The sequence below is a fragment of the Protobothrops mucrosquamatus genome, unplaced genomic scaffold, assembly GCF_001527695.2.
Source record: "Protobothrops mucrosquamatus isolate PMUCROS unplaced genomic scaffold, P.Mucros_1.0 scaffold145, whole genome shotgun sequence".
NCBI classification, from domain to species: domain Eukaryota; kingdom Metazoa; phylum Chordata; class Lepidosauria; order Squamata; family Viperidae; genus Protobothrops; species Protobothrops mucrosquamatus.
The window spans coordinates 214,219-234,266 of NW_015386511.1; the positions used below are offsets into that span (position 1 = coordinate 214,219).

Sequence of the window (20,048 nt, forward strand, 5' to 3'; positions counted from 1 at the left end):
ACCCCAATCTGCACTCGATGAGGTGGTTAAGAAGGCAGAGGGGATGTAGGGAGGTGGCAAGAAGGAAGGAGGAGAGGTTGTGGGTTTAGGGGGAGGAAGGAGAGGAAAGTGGATGAGGAGGGAGGCAGGGCGGGGACTGCCGAGCGTATCCGAAAATGTTTTGAGTAAGATTATTTTTATTTCTTGCTAGTGTATGTAGATGCATCATTTGTACTTGTTGTTCAATTAAAAATAATAATTTTATGAAAAAAAAACAAGCATAAAAAAGGACTAATAAAAAAAGTGTTCATTATTTTTTTGACAAAGGTGGGAAAAGAAAAGAAAAGAAACCTCAGGAGGAAAACTGTCAACCAGTTACAGGTACAGAATGACCATATGGAAGGACAGCCTGTATATAATGAGATATATTGCTATATCTCAGGGGTCTCCAAACTTGGTACCTTTTAAGACTTGTGGACTTCAACTCCCAGAATTCCTCAGCCAGCCAGGTTTGGAAACCCCTGCTATATATTATTGTCCCAGCTGTAGATTTACAAGAAGAGTTGGCAAGGTAGGCATCAAGCACTCAAAAGTATCCACAGAATCTCAAAAATGAAAATGTTTTTAATTAAATGGTGAAATACAAAATTTCAAAAGTGAATTGGCTGAAATTTCACTAGAATTAGACATCTTGAAAATTTCATTCTTGTTTTAGAAAATTATATCTGCCACCATGCAAGAAAATGACATTTGAAATAGTTAGTGGGGTTTTGATAGAGTAGGACGGTAATGTAGACTATCAGGTCCAATTGATACTTGATGCATGATATATGAACGTTTTTCATCCCTAAGGAATGACATGATCCACAAAAGAGAAGACATTTTCTTTTAATTAAGTGTCCCTATGTCAAACTGTTATTAACTTTCAGAAATGTGTTTTTAATATCTACCACAATTTTTCCACTGGGATCAATTAAAAACAGACTTATGCTCTCTGGATTATCTTCCTACCCTGAAATCATCCCCTTTTAAATATCCCCTGTCCACCCACCCACTCACCCACTGCCCTTTCACAAGGTATTTAAAACCTGATTTTACCATCTGGCCTGAGGCCTTGATAATGTGAGTGAGCCCACTTCATGGCTAATTGGAATGTGAGATGTTCTGAGTGTTCTCATTTTCTATTTTATGCTGTTGGTACTGTTATTAATTTTGGCTTTTTAAAATTTTGTTACTAATTGTTAGCTTCCCAGATCCATATATATATATATATATATTTATATATATTTATATATATTTAAATATAAATATATTCTTCACAGCATACATATTTAAAAAAATAATAGGATTGGGAGCGGAAAGAAGAAGAGAAGTTGTGATATTTTTCAAGGCTACTCTGAATAGAGAAAGAGATTCATCCATGATTCTCCAACTACAGAGTTACTAGCTGGCTGCTAGATAGAAGGTCCTTGCGATAACACTTACTTTTGGAATTCCTTGCCAAAGAGATTTTCCTGACATTATTACTATCAATCTTTTGATTGATTATGTGCCATCAGGACAGCGTCAACTCTTATGACCATAGAGATTTTCTTCTAACCTGATCCTTCAAGTCTTCCAACAGTGCACTCATTGCCACTAGTTGTCCTTGTATTCTCTTTTCTTCCAGCCTTCTCAGCATTAGAGCCTTCTGTAGAGAGCTACGTCTTCATATAAGATGTCCAAAATAGGATAATTTGAGCCTGCCATTTGTGCCTCAAATGAGAACTCTGGGTTGATTTGTTCAGTGATCCACTTGTTTGTTTTCTTGACTGTCCATTGGAATTCTCAGGAGTCTTTTCCAACATCAGCCTTCAAAAGAGTCAATATTTTTCCTATTCTGCTTCTCCAAAATCCATAGAGTGTCAAGGGGAAATACCATTTCAGTTCCATAGAGTGTCAAGGGGAAATACCATTGCTTGCACTATTCTGATCTTGACAAGTATGGACACATCATGACATCAGAATATCCTTTCCAAGGTATTCAAGGTGCTCTACTAGGTGCCAGTCTGTAGCATATTTCATGGCTGCTTGTTCCTTTAATGTTGATGGTCAATTTTTTAAGCCAAAAGCTATTTATCACTTCAACATCCTAATATCCTCATTATCAGTTCTAAAGCTAAAACACCTATTGGTATTGTTTTGGTCTTCTTTATATTTAATTTTAGTCCCATTTTTTCATTCTCTTCCTTAACCTGTATTATTAGAGCCTGCAGGTCCTTTGTATTTCCAGCTATCAGATATCAACACAACGCGATATTGATGTTTCTTCCTCCAATTTTAAAACCATGCTCAGCTTCTTCTACTCCAGCTTCTCTTAATGTATGTTCAGCATATAGGTTAAAAAAATAAGTCTCGGTTCTTTACAGGTCTTTGCATGTGCTGCATCACAGATTTACAATAAAATTGTGCTGATGTACATATCATTTATCATTGTTCATAGAAATGACACAGAGCAACTGCTACCCATTAACACTTCAGAGAAAAACATTATTCTTCTGCCAGTGAGCTCCTGATTTGTTTTGATTATTATTAATCATAAAGGAGTTCAGTAAAAAAATCAAATGGATTTTGGAGTATCAGAAACACAACTTTATACCCGACTAAGATACAGTCCAACCACAGTTTAATAGAAGTACACTGCAATCAACTTTGCAGTAGTCAAAATGTTGATCCAGATATCACTCCCAAATAACAGAAAATACTTTTGTATCCATGGAATGCAAATTCTTTGTATCCAGACAGAGCAATTAAATGCATGTAAATTATATATTGATATAATTCTGCAAATGATCTTAATTGATTACAATATTTTTATAAGATCAAGAGCTATTTGCACCATTTGTACAATAATGCCACAATGCAAATGATATAAATCTCTACAAATGACATATTTTGGATTGTAGACATCCAGAATAACAGATACTTCCTGAATGGTGCATTACATTTATTTTCAAACTGGGCTGATCAGTTCAACAAAATAAAGTAATAGAAAATGTTTTAACAGTTGGAAATAAAGAATTAGCAATATACAAGGCTCCTAAACCAGTCTTTTGTCTTTGCTTATTTCAGTTTTTACTGGTAGAAAGTTTGCATCCTTGAGAAGCATAAGTCCAAAATGATACTAAAAGCTTATTAAAGTCAAGAAATCCTGTGGGATTTCTTTTTCTTAGCTGAGATGCCATCAAGGTGAGCTCTCACATGGTTTTCCTTGGTTGAAGTAGTATAAGATTGGGATGATCCTTCAACCACTCCACTGTGAAAGATAAGACTCATCCCAACACAGCATACTCAGAAAGTATTTTTCTTCCTTTTTAAGATGAAAACTTGAAGTCATGGAGAACAAATTTAGCGTAGCTAAGAAGCCAATCTAAATTTGTTATCTCCTTGAAAAAAACACTACATACACTTTTAGACTATGAACTGCTCTGAGTACATTTAACTTGAAATTGGGGAAATATAACTTGAATGAATTAGTAACCTATCAGTCACATGATATTACCATAGTGTTTCTACTTTGTTTTACCAGTTGACCAAATCAAAATGCTGATTAAGAGCCAACATTTTTATGAAGCCAGCCAACATCTCATTGTCATGCAAAAACAATCCAACAGCAATCTGGACAGCAGAAATGATGAAGAAACACTAGGCAATCAGACTGAAATTAAGGATTTATTAGAACTTTTATATCAAGAGGTCCTCAGCATCATACAGTCATCTATCAGCATAGCATCAGCACAGCCACAGTTGCTGAATAATGCAGTGAAAGCAATAATTAACTGGGTAGAGGAGGAGGAGGAGCGATCTATTCATTCGCAGCTCAGAACATGGAAAGAGGAATGGAGGAACACTATCCAGAAATCCATAGAAGAACGAATGAAAGCACCTCCTTTGGTTGATAACAAGGACCTCTCTACCACTGCTAACAATTTCTTGCATATGGGTGAGACTATGAAGGATGACATGATCACAGTGGTGCAGCATATTAAACACCATTACCCTGAGCATTTTCAGGTGTGCAACACTTATGCCAAGTTCTACCACCATTACTTTTCATCTCAGATGAAGATGTTTGCTGAGTTTGAATTGAGCAAAGAAGACATTTACCTTCTTCTCAGCTGGGTGCAAAATTTCTATCCAACGTAAGTAATGATTTATACTTTATCTGGGTTTTACCAATTTAGACACCAATCAATTCCAGGCAAGGTACAATAAAACTGGCATTCAGTAGCAATAGCAATAGCACTTAGACTTATATACTGCTTCACAGTGCTTTACAGCCCTCTCTAAGTGGTTTACAGAGTCAGCATATTGCCCCCAACAATCGGGGTCCTCATTTTACCAAGCTCGGAAGGTTGGAAGGCTGAGTCAGCCTTGAGCCATTGAGAATCAAACTGCTGGCACTCAGCAGAATTAACCTGCAATACTGTATTCTAACCACTGTGCCACCACGGCTCTTAATAAAGATATAATAATAAAACATAACAATATAATTATAAAAAATAAAAGAGAAAACAAAAGCTGATGGTGGGTCTGATTAAGTATAATTACATATAATTTAGCAGGGATCCAACTAACTAACCTCTAAAGCCTAGGATAACAGGTTATTAAGGCTTTCTAGAATGCCAGCATAAATATTATAGGGAATCTCATCCCAGATGCAGGCATCACTCCAGAGGAGATAGACTTTTGTGGTCCTGTTAGATCACATTGTTTAACTGAAGTGACTTGGAGTCCACCAAAGCTTGTTGGATGAACTAGTTAGTATGATGTCACGGAAGATAAGCAGTCAGTCACGTAATCAGGCCCTACACCATGTAGGGCTTCATAGGTCATAACCAACATCTTGAATCATGCCAGAAACATACCAGTAATTTATCCAGTAACCTCTTGATTTGGAAAGTAATTGGCACTCAATTTTGAGATTCCTATTAAAAATGAGTACAAAAATGGAAGCATGAAGAGAAAATTCCATCAGAATGTGTTAAAAATAGGCCTTAAAGCAGTGGTTCTCAACCTGTGGGTCGGGACCCCATTTGGGGTCGATCGACCATTTCACGGGGGTCGCCAAGCAAGGCTGTCCGCCATTTTTTTGTCTGCCATTTTTTCCCCTTTTCCGGAGGGTGCCTTACCTCCCTTGGGCTGGGCCAGCTGGTGGTCGGCCTGCTCCGTCTCTGCCGCTTGCCAGCTATGCCTCGGCCAGCGCAGGGGGCGGAACCACGCATGCGCGGCGCTCCCGGGCAGGGAAAGTCCTCGACTTACGACCGGTTGGGTAGTCCTCAACTTACAACCGGTTTAGTCCTTGACTTACGACCGGTTTAGTCCTTGAGTTACGATCGGTTTAGTCCTCGACTTATGACCGGTTGGGGTCACGGCATTAAAAAGGTTGAGAACCACTGCCTTAAAGGAAATTGTCAAAATGCACATTGACAGGGAAATTTGAAAATGCATTCTTCTGAAAATCTATACCATTTTTCATGCAAATTTTTAAGGAATGTACAAACCGATAACAAAAACAAATTATAATAGACTTATGATTGAAAAAAACCACGAATATTACTGGAGTTGAGATCAACAAAATATTATATCCCTAGAAAATAATGCTGAGGTAGATAAACAAATAGTTTAAGCTGGTGTAAAGCAGCCCTGTGTTGATCAGAATAGGATTAAGAATGCATCTTTCATTGTTACCTGTTACACTGATATACAGTTGAATCTGTTCAATAATGGAGACCGTTGTTATGTCTATTTAGATTCTTATGGGGATTATCAAGAAGTTTGGCTGTAACATAAAAGGCAGTCTTGAAAATATGTAAATGTAAGCTGCCCTCAATTACTGTTTGAGGAAATAGAACAATGACCGGATATGGATATTCAAAAGCAGTATCTGTTTTCAATGAACTTTGAACAATTGTCCTCAGTTCTCCCCACTAATTCAACTCCAGTGCTTTTTATATTTGTTGCCTATTGCAAGGTGGGTTCATCTAGCCTTCTTTTAAAAGGTTTATTTCAAATGTATTTCCCACCTGTTTCAGTAGCTTGGCTTGTCCCTATAAAGGTTGCCAGTATCGATTATTTTTTGAAGAGGAGGAGTCTTCAAAAGTCAAATTTGAAATATTGGTCATACAATATGGGTGGTTTTCACATTTGAATCCAAGCATTCAGTGGCAGATAGCCTACTTTCACATCTGCTTTATATTGAGAATTTTGGGGAAATTGAATAAAACAATGAGGAAAGAATATGTTACCAGCTGATGAGATACTTTTTGGCTATTTCAGGGACATTAAAAACAACAGTGTTTTAGTTAAAGAGTTGGATGAAGCTAGTCTTGCGAACTTGTTGCCGTTGGGACAGATTAAACAGCTTGAACAGACTTATTTGAGTCATGAAGTGGTAAGAATTCTAGTTATTTTTTACTCCATAGCTTTGCAACTTTGTCATATTCATGTAAGAATTTGTGCAATGTACCACATTTGTTCTTTAGTTGTAGATACAACTTGTCACTTTTCAAAGTAGTTGAGTTCTCACATCTCACTCATCTGAGGTAAAAAAAAATCAAGATAGCAGGTGCAACCTTGTGATCAAACCCAAACAAAGCTTGGATTCTGTGTTCACACCCACCACGTTGTCTTTTTGGATTCTTCTTCCCCCCCCATGCCCATGTACTGAAGCCATAGTTTGGTTTCTTTAGCTTTGATTTAATGTGATATTTGAACAAAACCACTGTGGTTTGTAAGCTGCTTGTAAGCTACTGTCAGCTTCCCAAATGGACCAAACAAAAAATGCAACAAGGTGAGCTAATCCTACTTTATTACAAGGAGACATTAATGGAATCTTGCAAGTCTAAAAGTACAAATCTCCCGCTGTCTCTTTTTACCAACTGATTAATCAGAGCAGATCCTTTCTAAGTTTATTTCTCTGCCCATTGCTCGGTTGTGGACTACTACTCCTTTTATCTGATTGTTCCCTAAGCAGCATTTCTTCCCCTCTTTCGTTTTTCAGATTAATTCCCACATTTCATTACAGCTATTATGGGTTATTTAATAAGCCATTGTTAAAACAAACTTTAGCTTAGAATGATGTGGTTAAACCAGCCCAGGTTTCCCCAACTACTGCACTGCTAATACAATGGAAAAAAGAGGAACTCTCTTCACTATGCAATTCCTGTTTTGATACAATTATCAGGTCTTTTCTCATTGTTCTTGGGCAGTTTACAATTCGGAATGTAGATGCAAAGATGTTTCTGCTCCTTGCAGTCCCAGGCTCTGTAGATGCCAGAGCCCAGAATTGGGTAAAGGCTCTCTGGTGCTGATTTCTGTCCTTCTTCCACTCACATGTTCCCAGCAGACCACAGTAGGAAGCCAAGGGCTATTACAGAAAAGTTAATATGTATTCCTAAATATTTATAGGTGCTGCTATTACCAGAGTTGGAAAGGGAACCACTGTTGTATGTGGGACTTTCCAGAAGACATTTTGTTGCAGATGGACCGTTTTGGCTCTGTATTAGCTTTCATTCCATAACCCCTACGTAGCTCAGTTGTGTATGAAGCCCAGCATTCAAAATCCTTGTTTATGTACACTTTTTCATTTAGTGGAGGAATTGTAGCATAGCATGCAGCAGAGCTGCTATTCAGTCATTTTAAGAGCACATTAGATTTAAATATGTGCATTTCTAGAGAGATAGCTGCTAATTGTATATTTGGTCTTTTCTTCTTATCTTACAAAGGATTCTGTTAGATGTTGGCTGGACAAATCTTTGGAAATTGAAGTCAGGAAATGGATGCAAGGGACAGAACCAGAGATATTGAATGATTGTTTTCATAGTGAATTGTCAATAGATGCTATAAAGGTAAATAGCATGTATTTTATGTTTATGTACGTATTGTGCAATCAGCTCCTGAAAATTTGTTCCAGAAGACCACAGTATTCATTTGGAAAGATCTACCCTGATAGTGGAAGGAGTCTCAAGGCATTCCTGGACATTTAGAGCAATCTTAGTTCCACTGGATTTTTTTTTTTCCCCCACCAGCCCATTCCCAGTTCTGGCACACTATTATAGTTGAGTCTGGCAGAGTAATTTTCAACTAATCTCAGTGGTAGAATTAAAAGGAAAATATATGCCAGGACAAAAAAATGGAAAGCAAAACTATTTTTGTTTCTACCCTGACTACAGCAAGTCAATAAAACTTTGAAAATGGTGGATGGCTTTATGTAGAACTTTCTAATCGCTATTAAGCTCATTGGTACATTTACAATATTCCTTCATTCAACCATCTCATTCCAGATCTTTGGACTGCCTAATAAACTCTTAGGTTGATTTATTATTGAGAATTGTGCAAACAGATTCCAGATGTTCTTATCCATGGGTTTGATTAGGACCATTTTAAATCCAATTTTTTCTATGATTTGAACCCTATTCTTCTGACACTCACATTCTCATACAATTCCCCCCCCCCCAAAAAAATACTACATAGACCTATAGACACTGGGAAGTCTCCTATTCATAATTTTCCCCATTTTATGTGAGAATGAAAATTAAAGATAAAAAAACTAAAATAGATTTGGTCTGTTTTACTAGAAGCAAGCAGATTACATTGATACAGTGAAGTTTCACTGACAAGAAATAATTATTTTTTTCTCTATATTAAGAGGGTTTTTTTTAAGAAGCGTCCAAGCAAATTACTGAAATGTAGATTTCCAGTTAAGGGACCAGTCCTGACTAGGCTGCCCATGAGATTAGTTGTAAATGCAGACACAGAAGGTAGAGAACCTGGGCTGAGATCAGAAGGTGATGACATGCATCAAATGCCCAGCAGTGATGACATGCCAACTGGATTCTTGTCCATAATACTCTTCTTTTTACCCATTCATGTCTAACTTGCCAACCCCATCCTTTCTGATTTAGACTTTTTGATTGACTCTTTACTTTGGCTGCTTTTTGCCTTTTTTTCTTCCTAAAAATGTTCCAATAACACTGCAAGCTTCCTCCACCTAAGCTGTGATCTTCACCACCTGCTTCCTGCTTTACCTCCATCTACAGATTCTGTAGAACTTCAGCCAGTTGGGATTTCACCGTTTTGCATCAGCTCCACAGAGGAACAAACCACATCCTATTGCAACTTTTAACTTGGCAGGTTTAAAGAAAGAAAAGTTTCAGCTCCAATCTGCTTTAAATATTAAACAATATGCATTAAAACATAGCAAACCAGTGCAAATTCCAAAATTCCAGTTTCAAAGTTTCCCAACAAAGTTTCCATATTAAAGTTATTCTGTTTTTCATTTGAAAGTGTGCTGAAACACGTCCTCAACATTCCTGACTACTGGAGTGGAGTCACAGAGTTCAGCTTATAACATAAGCAGGAAGTACTTAATTACAGAACTGGGAAACCTTGTCATTCTGGAATAGAAGTGTGGACACTGTCACAAAAAATCCATTGTCACTTTAATGTCCTTAGGAATTTCCTGGTTTCAGTCAGCCTGGAAGAGGAAGCTTGTAGTACTAATCAGATGGGAATGGGCCATGGAAGAGTAGGTTGAAAAACATGGTCAAAATAACATTTGGAGGTCAAAAACAGAAGTCCTAGTCTATTTGTTTCTGGAATTATTATTATTATTATTGATCATCGCACAGTCAGCCAGATGTTCAGACTGGATTTGGCATTTTTGTCTACCTATCGAATCCTTACCAAGGACCTGGGATAGGCAGATCTGGATGTTTGATGTTGGTGGTGGTTATTATTATTTATTTTATTTTATTAATTTTTTATTATTTAATTTTTAAATGGTATGCATTTCTTTCTGTTCTTTGGGTTTATCCCCTTTTGCTTACTAATAAATCTTTTTGGTTTCCTGTTGGAGGGAATGTTTACATTTGTGATTTTGCTTGTAGAATGGAAGAGTTGTGTATTAAAAAGTTAAACTACTAATTCTTTTTGTGGGGGATGGATGTTTTAGATGTTTTATCAAGTACAAAAGCCTGCTAAGAAAATCACTCCAGTGTTGGGCCACCAAATGTCAGCCTTGCTTTTGAAAGAACTCTTGACTTTTCTGCAAAGGTAAGATAGCAAATTGTTGGGAAAGTGATTTCATATCATGGCACGCCTGGATACCAGTGCAAAGTTACTAATGATTGTTTTCATTTTTGTGATCTCTCTAGCTACAAGAAAAAACTGGAGATATTCATTAGAGAAAATAGACACAATCAATATTTTGAAGCGATAATCATTGCAAACATTAACAATTTAGAGAATTTCCGGTAAGAACAGAATGATAGTGCTACAAATTTCTTACATATGTATTAGAAAACCAAGAAACATAGTAGGGCTGTGCAAAATGTTTCATTTTGAACCTTCTCAATTTTTTTTCTTATCCATAATCTCTTTCAGTGCATCATTACCCCAAGCATTCTTCTTCATATTTCTCATTAGCATATAACTACACATTTCCATAGCAGTTCATAATGTAATTCTTTTGTTCCCTTCCAAGCAAATTCCTCATCCCCACCCTTTTCTTACATCCATTTTCTACCTATTCTCTTAGGAGATTCATCTTATACTTTTTCCAAATAGTATTTACAATCATTCTACTTTCCTTTTAGTTCACTGGTGTCAAACTCGATCGTGTCATGTGACATATCGTGATGTATTGCAACATTTTTTGCCTTTGCAGAGCGGGGTGGGTGTGGCCTGCACATGATACATCCAGCCCAAGGGCCACCAGTGTGACATCCCTGCTCTAGTTCCTTTCATTTCTTCCCCCCCCCCCTTTTCTTCCATGTCCATTTTTTCCCAAAACATACCTTGATATCAGAAAATTATCTATGAAACAGTCTGGTCTCATCCATGTATCCTTTACTAATTCTTTTAGTCATTCATCATAAACAATTAAATCAATCAGGATTTATTATTCATTTTTTCCAAGTGTAGATATGAATACACTTAAACCATTTATTCAGAACAAACAGATATGTTTCTAAACAGATACTGTTCTCATTAATTTTTGTGTCTCCAAAAGGCCAAATGTTTTTTCTAAATCAGTGGTTCTCAACCTGTGGGTCGGGACCCCATTTGGGGTCGATCAACCATTTCATGGGGGTCACCAAGCAAGGCTGTCCGCCATTTTTTTGTCCGCCATTTTTTTCCCCTTTTCCGGAGGGTGCCTTACCTCCCTTGGGCTGGGCTAGCTGGTGGTCGGCCTGCTGCGTCTCTGCCGCTTGCCAGCTACGCCTCGGCCGGCGCAGGGGGCAGAACCACGCATGCACGGCACTCCCGGGCAGGGAAAGTCCTCGACTTATGACCGGCTGGGTAGTCTTCGACTTACGACCGGTTTAGTCCTCGACTTACGACCGGTTTAGTCCTCGACTTACGGCCGGTTTAGTCCTCGACTTACGACCGGTTGGGGTCGCGGCATTAAAAAGGTTGAGAACCACTGTTCTAAATGCTCTCACTTGGTTTCCACCATGCATTCTTGTTGTCCATCAGAATAATTATTTCCTCATGGATCACATCTGTAGAAACGGTTGCACAATGTTTAATTCTTCCAGGTCCCCATTCAATGAAGAGCAACATGAAACTGTCACCAACAGATATATCTACTTTTATACATACTCATAATAACCTAAATGAAAGTATGTAATGTTTTCTGATATTATATAGCTCTTTATAATATTTATTTATTTATTTATTTATTTATCAAATTTATTTGTTGCCCATCTCTAAGTCCAGGTAACTCTTAGCAGCTTACATCAAGATTAAAACGATCATTCAATGATTATAAATAAAAATGGATTAAAATTACAGAATGAGCTAAAAATAAGCTTAAAAAACAAGAGTTTGAAGGGTGTGGTGCCTTCTCTGTTAGTGTATCAACCACCTCCAGTCAGCATCTTCTCCTTCAGGACCTCATACCAGTCAGTATAGCCAGATTTTATGGCTTTTCCTGAGTGGGCAGATCTTACTTCTCAGTATGATGTTTTAAAGGGCAGAAGTATTGGCGAAAAAAAGGCTCTCCTCCTAGATTCCACCAGCCAAAATTTCTTGGCTTATGGGATCCATATTGGGCCCCTTCTGCCAGCACAAGTGAGGTGGGCCAATCCCATTGGGGATAGATAGTTCTGCAGATATCCTGGGCCCATGCCATAAAGGACTTCAAAAGTAATAACCAACATCTTGAATTATACCCACAAGCAGATCAACATCCAGTGCAACTTGTGTAACATTGGTGTTACATGTGCCGCCCTAGGAGGCTTCCAAAACTGTCCACGCCACTGCCTCCTGGATCAGTTGTAGCTTCTGAATGCTCTTCAAGAGTAGCCCCAATTAGACATACAGTTTCACTTCTCCGCATATATTTATCAGTTCCACTCCCCATGTTTTGTCTGCTTTCATTCAGGCTATTACATTCTTCCCATTTCTTTTCACAGATAATTTACCTGTTTTTTCCTTTCACTTACTTCTTTTGTTAATACATCGTTTTTAATATTTAATCCTTTTATATTGCAAATTTCAGTCTTCTGTGTACCATAGTCATCACCGAATGGGTTCAAATATATTAATATCTGCTGCCCATTACAGAGTTGGTCAATTCAATCTTTCATATGATATTTTTAGTAAGATAGAAGGTATAATGTATCTTACCAGCTTATTTCTTATACTAGTGCCACATTCAACATTCCCTCCTAAAGGTAAGGGAAGTGGTCAGTTCCCACATTTTGGGCAGCATGCCACAAATGCCATCAAAGTCCAGGGTTTTTTTAAACATGCTCACACTATTTTATGCAAGGTAGCACCTGTGACCTAGATATTATGTTTTCCCCATTATAATGGTAGAATAAAGATCATATAATTAATTTCATTGCGTCTCCTACCCATTTGCTTTAATGAAGCTGATTTGCAGTTAGCTTATATTTCCCACTTTGTTAGCCAACCCAGTTCAAGTATAATAGAAATCTTTGCCTTAAAGCGAGCCACGAATTTTTGCAACAGAGGCAATAGGAGCCACAAGAGACGATCTCTCCATTTAATTGCTTTTATTCTGGTTTTGTAATTTTTTGAAATTGTCTGAACTAAACCTTTCATGAGATTCTGATTGTCAGACATCTGCTTGAATACAGTAATACTAATGCAGGACTACTAAATCTGGGCTGCAGAAACCCAAATAACAGCAGAGATATGGAAAAAGTGAGCTGCCTAGGATTGTTGCATGAGATGGGTAGCCATATAAATTCTATAAATAAATATCTATTGGTTGCTGATGAATTGTGGTCTTGATTGTGCAGCGCAAGTCTTTTAGCCAAAAGCCAAAAGCCAGGATTCAGAAAGCTTCAAATACTCGTTATGAACGTCTTTATTTAATGCTAAAAGGAGAGTTTCCTTCAAGTTGAGCTTCCAATTGTAATGACTTCATGGCCTCATGTTCTGGATTTTATTTTAATTTGCCAGTCAGCTTGTCTTATAGCCCTGAGAATCCCTGGAGGTTTACTCTCAAAGTGCTAACTAGACTCAGTTCTGCTTAGCTCCCAAGCAGAGACGTTGGCTAGGTGTTGCTTTTTTTTGAGACGTGCTACACATGTGCAATTTATGCAGATCTTTATCCAGAGTTGCCTGGAGTTGGGCGACATCTAAATTGAATAGATTACATTATTATTAGCAACCATTATGATTATTGTTGCTGTTATTATTCTCATTTATTATGCATACTTTTTGGTTAAGAATTGCATAGCATTGTATTCACCGGATTTTGTAAGTTGCTGTAAGCAAAAAGAACTGATGTTTTAAAATAGCTGAAGAACAATACCTTTAATTCGTTTTTAATTGGATTTTCAGGACCCATACGGAGGAAAGCACTGATTCAACTGAGAGTGATGTTAAAACAAAAATCTTTTCCCTACTTGATGACCTTCAGAACACTGGGTTTAGTGTGTTCCTTCAACCCTTATTTCAAGAGTTGCAGGTATTCTTACAGATATTTACTACAAAGCTACTTACAGAGCTCATTCAAGATCCTTTGCTGCCTGAGGCAAAGCATAAGATGAAACTTGCCTTCTCCATTCAGTGAAGGTTAATGGTTGACTTTCTCTGGAGTTCTAAGGATGGAAAAGCACCTTCATCCAACTATACTTCAAAAATCAACGTTTTATGATAGTTTGCTCTTCCACTGGAAGGCAACAGCAGGGGTGGGGGGATGGGGGTGGATTAAGAAGAATAACCGCAGGTCTGTCAGCCTCCCAGAAAACTACTCATTCCCTGATGGAATAGTTATCCTTGCTCTTTAATCTTCAGTGGAAAAATATTGTCTCCCAGGAAAACATTTTTAGAAAGTGAACAAAGGTAATTAAAGAAGTCTATAACCATCTTAAGACTGTGTGGGAAGAGCTGAATGAAAATACTTATAATAAATAAATTATAATGTGCATTAAGGGAGCAATGGAGCATCTTCCTCACTCTGTGATAGCTTGAGCTATGAAGGACAAAGGACAAAGCAAAAGTGTCTTAGTTTGTACTTTTTCACCAGTCATGTATAAACTGGCAGAATTAGACGGTGCTTAAAAAAATATCTAATAAAGTTTTTCCTCAAAGAAAGAAAGGAGATTTATGGGAATATCTTTTTAAAAAACTGAACAACTTTTAAAATTTGTTCCTTAGCCTCTTTTTAGAAAGTTTAGTGAAAAGAAATGGGCCTCGTGCAGTGGCATTATGGATGAAATAATTTCAGTCATGGAGCCCCGTATCTGTCTGTTCAAGAACCTTAAAACGCCTGATCGCCAGGTGAGCTGATACAAGGAACTGCAAGTGCAAACATTTTTATGCTTTTCAAAATTTAGTAGTAAGAATGAAGTGAGCCAATTCTTGCAACCTAAACCTTGAGATGGACAAATAAGAGTTAAATGTGGTTTTAAAAAAAACTTCACTTTTCATGGCATGCACATGTCTTTCCATTATCACCTGTCCTTGTTAAACATGTTTTACCTGATTTTGAAATATTACAAAATGGTAGGACAATTACTGTTTTTCCTTTTTAAAAATCTTATTCCATCTATTTTTTAAAAGAACATGACAGTATTCCAGATTTCCCAGGTCAGGCTGTTCTGGAGCGGACATCAAGGCTGCTGATGTCACTTGGAGTCCCATTCTGTAAAACCAACATAGGAGCCTCTTTTTCGTCTTCTAGAAGACTTCGGCTTGTTTTTGTCAGGATTCACACCATGCTCAATTCTAAATCTTGTCTTTCCATTCATTTAATCCCTCATTCATGAATTGATTTACTCAGCAGAAGGCAGTATAGAGGATTTTGTTCTGCACAGGTCAGAATATGTGCATACATAAATCCTGTCTATAGTTTTAAGCATGTGTAAAGTACACCTGTATAAAATTAAATTTCTATTTTATGCATATCATAAAATATGTAAAATTGCCATGAATAAATTATATACAAAATACATGATTAGATCCCAATCAGATTTAATAGACATTCTGGTTTAACAGACACCCCTTTCTTTTACTAGCTCATCAAATTGATGGTTAATGGGATTTTGAACTGGTCGAGGAGCAGCATAAGCAGTTTTAATGTTTATTTCTCATCATTCACAACCATAATTACAATCATCCAAATACTTTCAAAAAAATGATCAAAGAATAATAGACTTAAATCCAATTATATGAGATTTTCATTATAAAATGAGATAACTGCAGTGTATATACCGAGTAAGGAGACAGGAGATAATCTACAATTATTGTAACTTGGTGGCAGACTTCATATTATGCATTCCAAAGTTTCCAGTCCTCACCATTTCCAGGTAGTGCTGGAAAACCATCTGAAACTGTATAGTTCTTGCTAGGTAGTGTAGACTAAAAGTGAGCCATATAGAACCTTCCAGATACTACAACTATGACTCCCAGGACCACTCACTATTAGTCTCTCTGGATGGAGTTGCTGGAAATTGTTAGCTGGAGATCCTGCAACAGTCATATTATGCAAGGATCAGTTGTAAGTCATTTTTTTCAGTGCCATTATAACTTTGAATGGTCACTAAATGAATGGTTGTAAGTTGAGGACTTCCTGTAATATGTAGCCCCAAGAGATTTTTTTTAAGGAAATACATTAAAAATGGTTTCCTAGCATTAGTCTAGAACACCTCTCCCCAGCCATTTGGTCTTAAGAGAAACCAATTATGTACATCAGGAAAGCCTTTGATAACATTTTTATAACTCTGGCAATAGAATTTTTTTTTCTTCCCTGTAATTGATCTCAGAAAATTAACCTCTGCTTTTTCTGTTATAGGTTATCATGGAAAGAATTCACCTCCACCTAATCCAAAAATACATTCAAAGGCTTATGTGGAAGTACACCAAACTCAAATCTCCTGAGAAGCAAAATCAGTTGTCTGAACTTATTCAAAGTCATGCTTCTATTTTGTACACATTTTGCACAGAGAATGTAAGTCTGCACTCCAGTGCTGTAATGCCTTGTTGACCTTGGAGCATCCAGTAATGTTCACTTCAGAGTGAAAAGGCTTTGTGGTTTAACAAATGATTTGGAGAAACAGGTTTAAACTCAGGTAGCCAATTGTGAAGTCATATTTTGGCAGACCTTCTGAAAAGTTCCTAAGAACTGTACACCAGTTCAGAGTACATGCTTTGCAAGCCAACATTCTCTGATTTTGGGTGTTATCATAGTCAGGTTACATCATTGGAGAGGGTGGTGCTGAAATTTTCAGTACCACCTATTCCAATTTCAGGAATTTGTTTTATTTAAGCAAAACATATGTGCTTCACCTATTCGATGTTCAATATATATATTCTTGCTTTTACAGATAATCCTTGACTTACCACCATTCATTTAATGACTCTTTAAAGCACCCACCCTATTGCTGGCAATGGCAAAACCGTCCCGATACGTTGTGCGACATCCTGTGACATGTCTGCTTTAAAGCAACAGCAGCACTGAAAAAAGTGACTGATTTTCACACTTATGACCGTTGTAGCATTCCAATGGTCACATGGTCAACATTTGGGCACTTGGCAACTGGCATGTATTTATGACATGCAGTGTCCCGGGGTCATGTGATCACCATTTGTAACCTTCCCACCTGGCTTCTGACAAGCAAAGTCAATGGGGCAAGTAGATTCACTTAACAAGTGTATGATTCCCTTAACAACTGCAGTGATTTACTTAATAACCATGGCAAAAAGTCATAAAATTGGATGTGACTCATTTAACAACTGTCTTGCTTAGCAATGGAATTTTGGGACTCAATTGTGGTCGTAAGTCAAGGACTACCTGTACTTTTACAAGAAAAAGTGTACTTCTATTTTTTTAATATAAATTTTATTGAAAGTTTTAAATAGAACATAACAATTAACACTAACTAATACAGAATTAAAAAACAAAAACCAGACAAAAAAGAAAAAAAGACAATGGTGCAAAAAGAAAAGATAAAGCAAATAAAAGCATGATTACAAAATTATCTCTTCCTGTATAAAAACTGTTACTTTATTTTTCAATAAGGCTGCTAAGAGGGAGAAGGTGGTTTTTGGAGGTTGCAAAAAAAAAAAAAAAGTTGGGGGCATGGAGGCTTTGGTTTGCCCATCTCTTATTTTGAGCATTTTGAAGTATATGGGTGAGAGAATTTATAATTGGTAGGAATTTGCAGAGTGAAATATTTAAACATTGTATTTTCTTTTGGTAGGGGTCTAATGCCACATGGCTGGAGTCTGCTCTCCCAAGCTTGGCTGAAATCATCAGACTTCAAGATCCAGACGCTATTAAGATTGAAGTCAGTGCACTTGCCAGCAAATATCCTGATATCAAGTAAGGGGAGAAAGTCTTACGAATTTATTTTTAAGGACTAACCCAATAACAATTGATTCCTCTGATTTTGTGCCACTAACACCACCTTCTACACTAGAATGGAAAATGCATGCATTTCCCACCATCCCCTTTGAAACAACAGAATCCCATTTTTGCATCCCTCAAAGTTGTCTATGGAGGTTCTCAGTCACCCAGGTCATGGTTGTCCCAAAGGTGTTTTTTTCCAAAAGTCAGCTGGAGTTTCTTGGTGGTGGTGGTTGTTGTTTTGAAAACCTTTAGCTAATTTCTATTAGTCCCCATGTATAACGAATAATAATAGAATGAGAAATGCAGCTTCTATCCTGAAAAAAACAAGCAACACTGAGTTCTCCATGGGGAATACTTTTTGCTGAGCTGCTTTCTTTTTCATTCATGCTTCTTTCCTGTGCTGCTTTTGTGGCTGAAAGGGGCACGTTGAAGCGTGTTTCCATTTGCTTTGAATATCTGTTGTTGTCCTTTACAAATGGGTTTTTTTTTTCTTCCATTCAGTCATATCCAATTCTCAGAGTTTTCTTGGCAGGGTTTTTCTAAAAAAAGTTTGCCATTGCCTCCTTCCTTCAGCTGACAGAAAAAAGACTGACTCAAGTTCACCTAAATAGCTTTGCGCCTAGGGTGGGACTAGAACTCAGTCTCCTGGTTTCTCACCTGTTGCCTTAACCACTACACCAGTTTGGCTCCTTATAACTGTATCCGAAGCTGAAATTATTGCTTCTCATCGCATCTCAACGTTTTCTCCACGTTGCTCTCTCATTTCTCATGCTTTGTTTTTTCTCTTTTGAAACAGATGGAGACATCTCTGTGCTATTTTGAACATTAAGCCCTTACTCAATGCTGAGTTTAAAAGCATTATGAGTGTGCTAAATATTCGTGGAGATGCCACGCTACCATCATCATCCCTGTTTTCAGGCATCAGGGTACCATTTCCACTGCACTGATTTAAGCCACACTTACTGTATCTTTTGTCACTCCAAGGCAGGACAGAAGCAGAAAGAAAAGGTGGAGTCTTCTTGAACCATCCTATGCAATATATATCAAAATTTGCTGCAGTTGGATGGTATACAGGGAGTCCTCAACTTATGACCGGCTTTTCAGAAGTAGTTTGCTTTGCCTTCTTCCTACAGCTGGCAGAAAAAGACTGACCCAAGGTCGCCTAGATAGCGTTGTGCCTATGTTAGGACTAGAACTCACTCTCTCCCGGTTTCTAATCTGCTGCCTTAACCACTACACCAATCTGGCTCCTTATAACTGCATGCAAAGCTAAAATTTCTGTTTCTCATCTCATCTCACCATTTTTCTCGCTACTTTAACTCTATCATTTCTCATGCTTTGTATTTTTTTTCTCTTTCCGATACAGAAAGAAACATCTTTGTGCCATCTTGAACATTAAGCCCTTATCCAGTGCCGAGTTTAAAAACATTATGAGTGTGCTAAAGATTCATGGAGATGCCATACTGCCATAGTCATCACTGTTTTCAGGCATCAGGGTACCTTTAGATAACTGGGGCAGTTTTCATTTATGGAAAAACTGCTGGCATAATTCTGTAACTCAGTACTCAGCCCTGGAAAAAAAACAGTGAAGTCTAGATGGAACGTAACCCCCAATACAGGTAGTCCTCAATTTTTTACGACAATTGGGACCAGAATTTCTGTTGCTAAGCAAGGCAGTTGTAAAGTGAGTCACATCTGAGTTTATGGCTTTTTGCCACGGTTATTAAGTGAATCATTGCAATTGTTAAGTGAATCACATGACTGTAATAAGCAAATTTGGCTTCCCTTATTGACTTCGCTTGTGGGAAGTTGTCTGGAAAAGTTGAAAAATGATGATCGTGACTATGGGATGCTGCAACCATCATAAATACATGCCAGTTGCCAAGTACCTGAATTTTGATCATGTGACCATGGGGATGCAGTGACAGTAGTAAGTGTGAGGACCAGTCGCAAGAAGTCACTTTTTTCAGTGCCATTGTAGGCTTGAACAGTCACTAAATGACTGGTTGTAAGTTGAGAAGTACCTGTATATAAACCATCTTGCAGAAAGTATCCAGTATTTTGCTGCCTCATTTCCCCTTACAAAAACTAGGGGCTAAATCTCCTCCAAGCTACCTCATACAGGTGGTACAGATAGGATGTTCAGAGGTGGTTTCATTTTTCTGCTATTTGTTAAAGCATTTGGCTGGAAGAA

The 20,048-nt window shown here is 37.6% G+C and overlaps 1 protein-coding gene across 1 annotated transcript; it reads left to right on the plus strand.

Annotated features, from left to right (window-relative positions):
• The first annotated feature begins 317 nt into the window (after nt 1-317).
• On the plus strand, nt 318-19,476 carry TNFAIP2 (TNF alpha induced protein 2). The gene is made up of 11 exons (XM_029283592.1): nt 318-360; nt 3,548-4,160; nt 6,298-6,412; nt 7,746-7,868; nt 9,974-10,074; nt 10,176-10,274; nt 13,843-13,969; nt 14,662-14,784; nt 16,298-16,453; nt 17,706-17,827; nt 19,221-19,476. Exons 2-11 carry the CDS (start codon nt 3,562-3,564, stop codon nt 19,324-19,326), a joined length of 1,671 nt encoding a protein of 556 aa, XP_029139425.1. The 5' UTR covers nt 318-360; nt 3,548-3,561; the 3' UTR covers nt 19,327-19,476.
• The last annotated feature ends 572 nt before the right edge of the window (nt 19,477-20,048 follow it).

Excerpts from the sequence above, each read along its gene's own strand:
- TNFAIP2 (XM_029283592.1), top strand. The coding sequence starts at position 3,562 with ATGCTGATTAAGAGCCAACATTTTTATGAAGCCAGCCAACATCTCATT. Across the intron at positions 13,970-14,661 it reads CCTTATTTCAAGAGTTGCAG|CCTCTTTTTAGAAAGTTTAG; the intron begins GTATTCTTACAG and ends TTTGTTCCTTAG. Across the intron at positions 14,785-16,297 it reads TTAAAACGCCTGATCGCCAG|GTTATCATGGAAAGAATTCA; the intron begins GTGAGCTGATAC and ends TTTCTGTTATAG.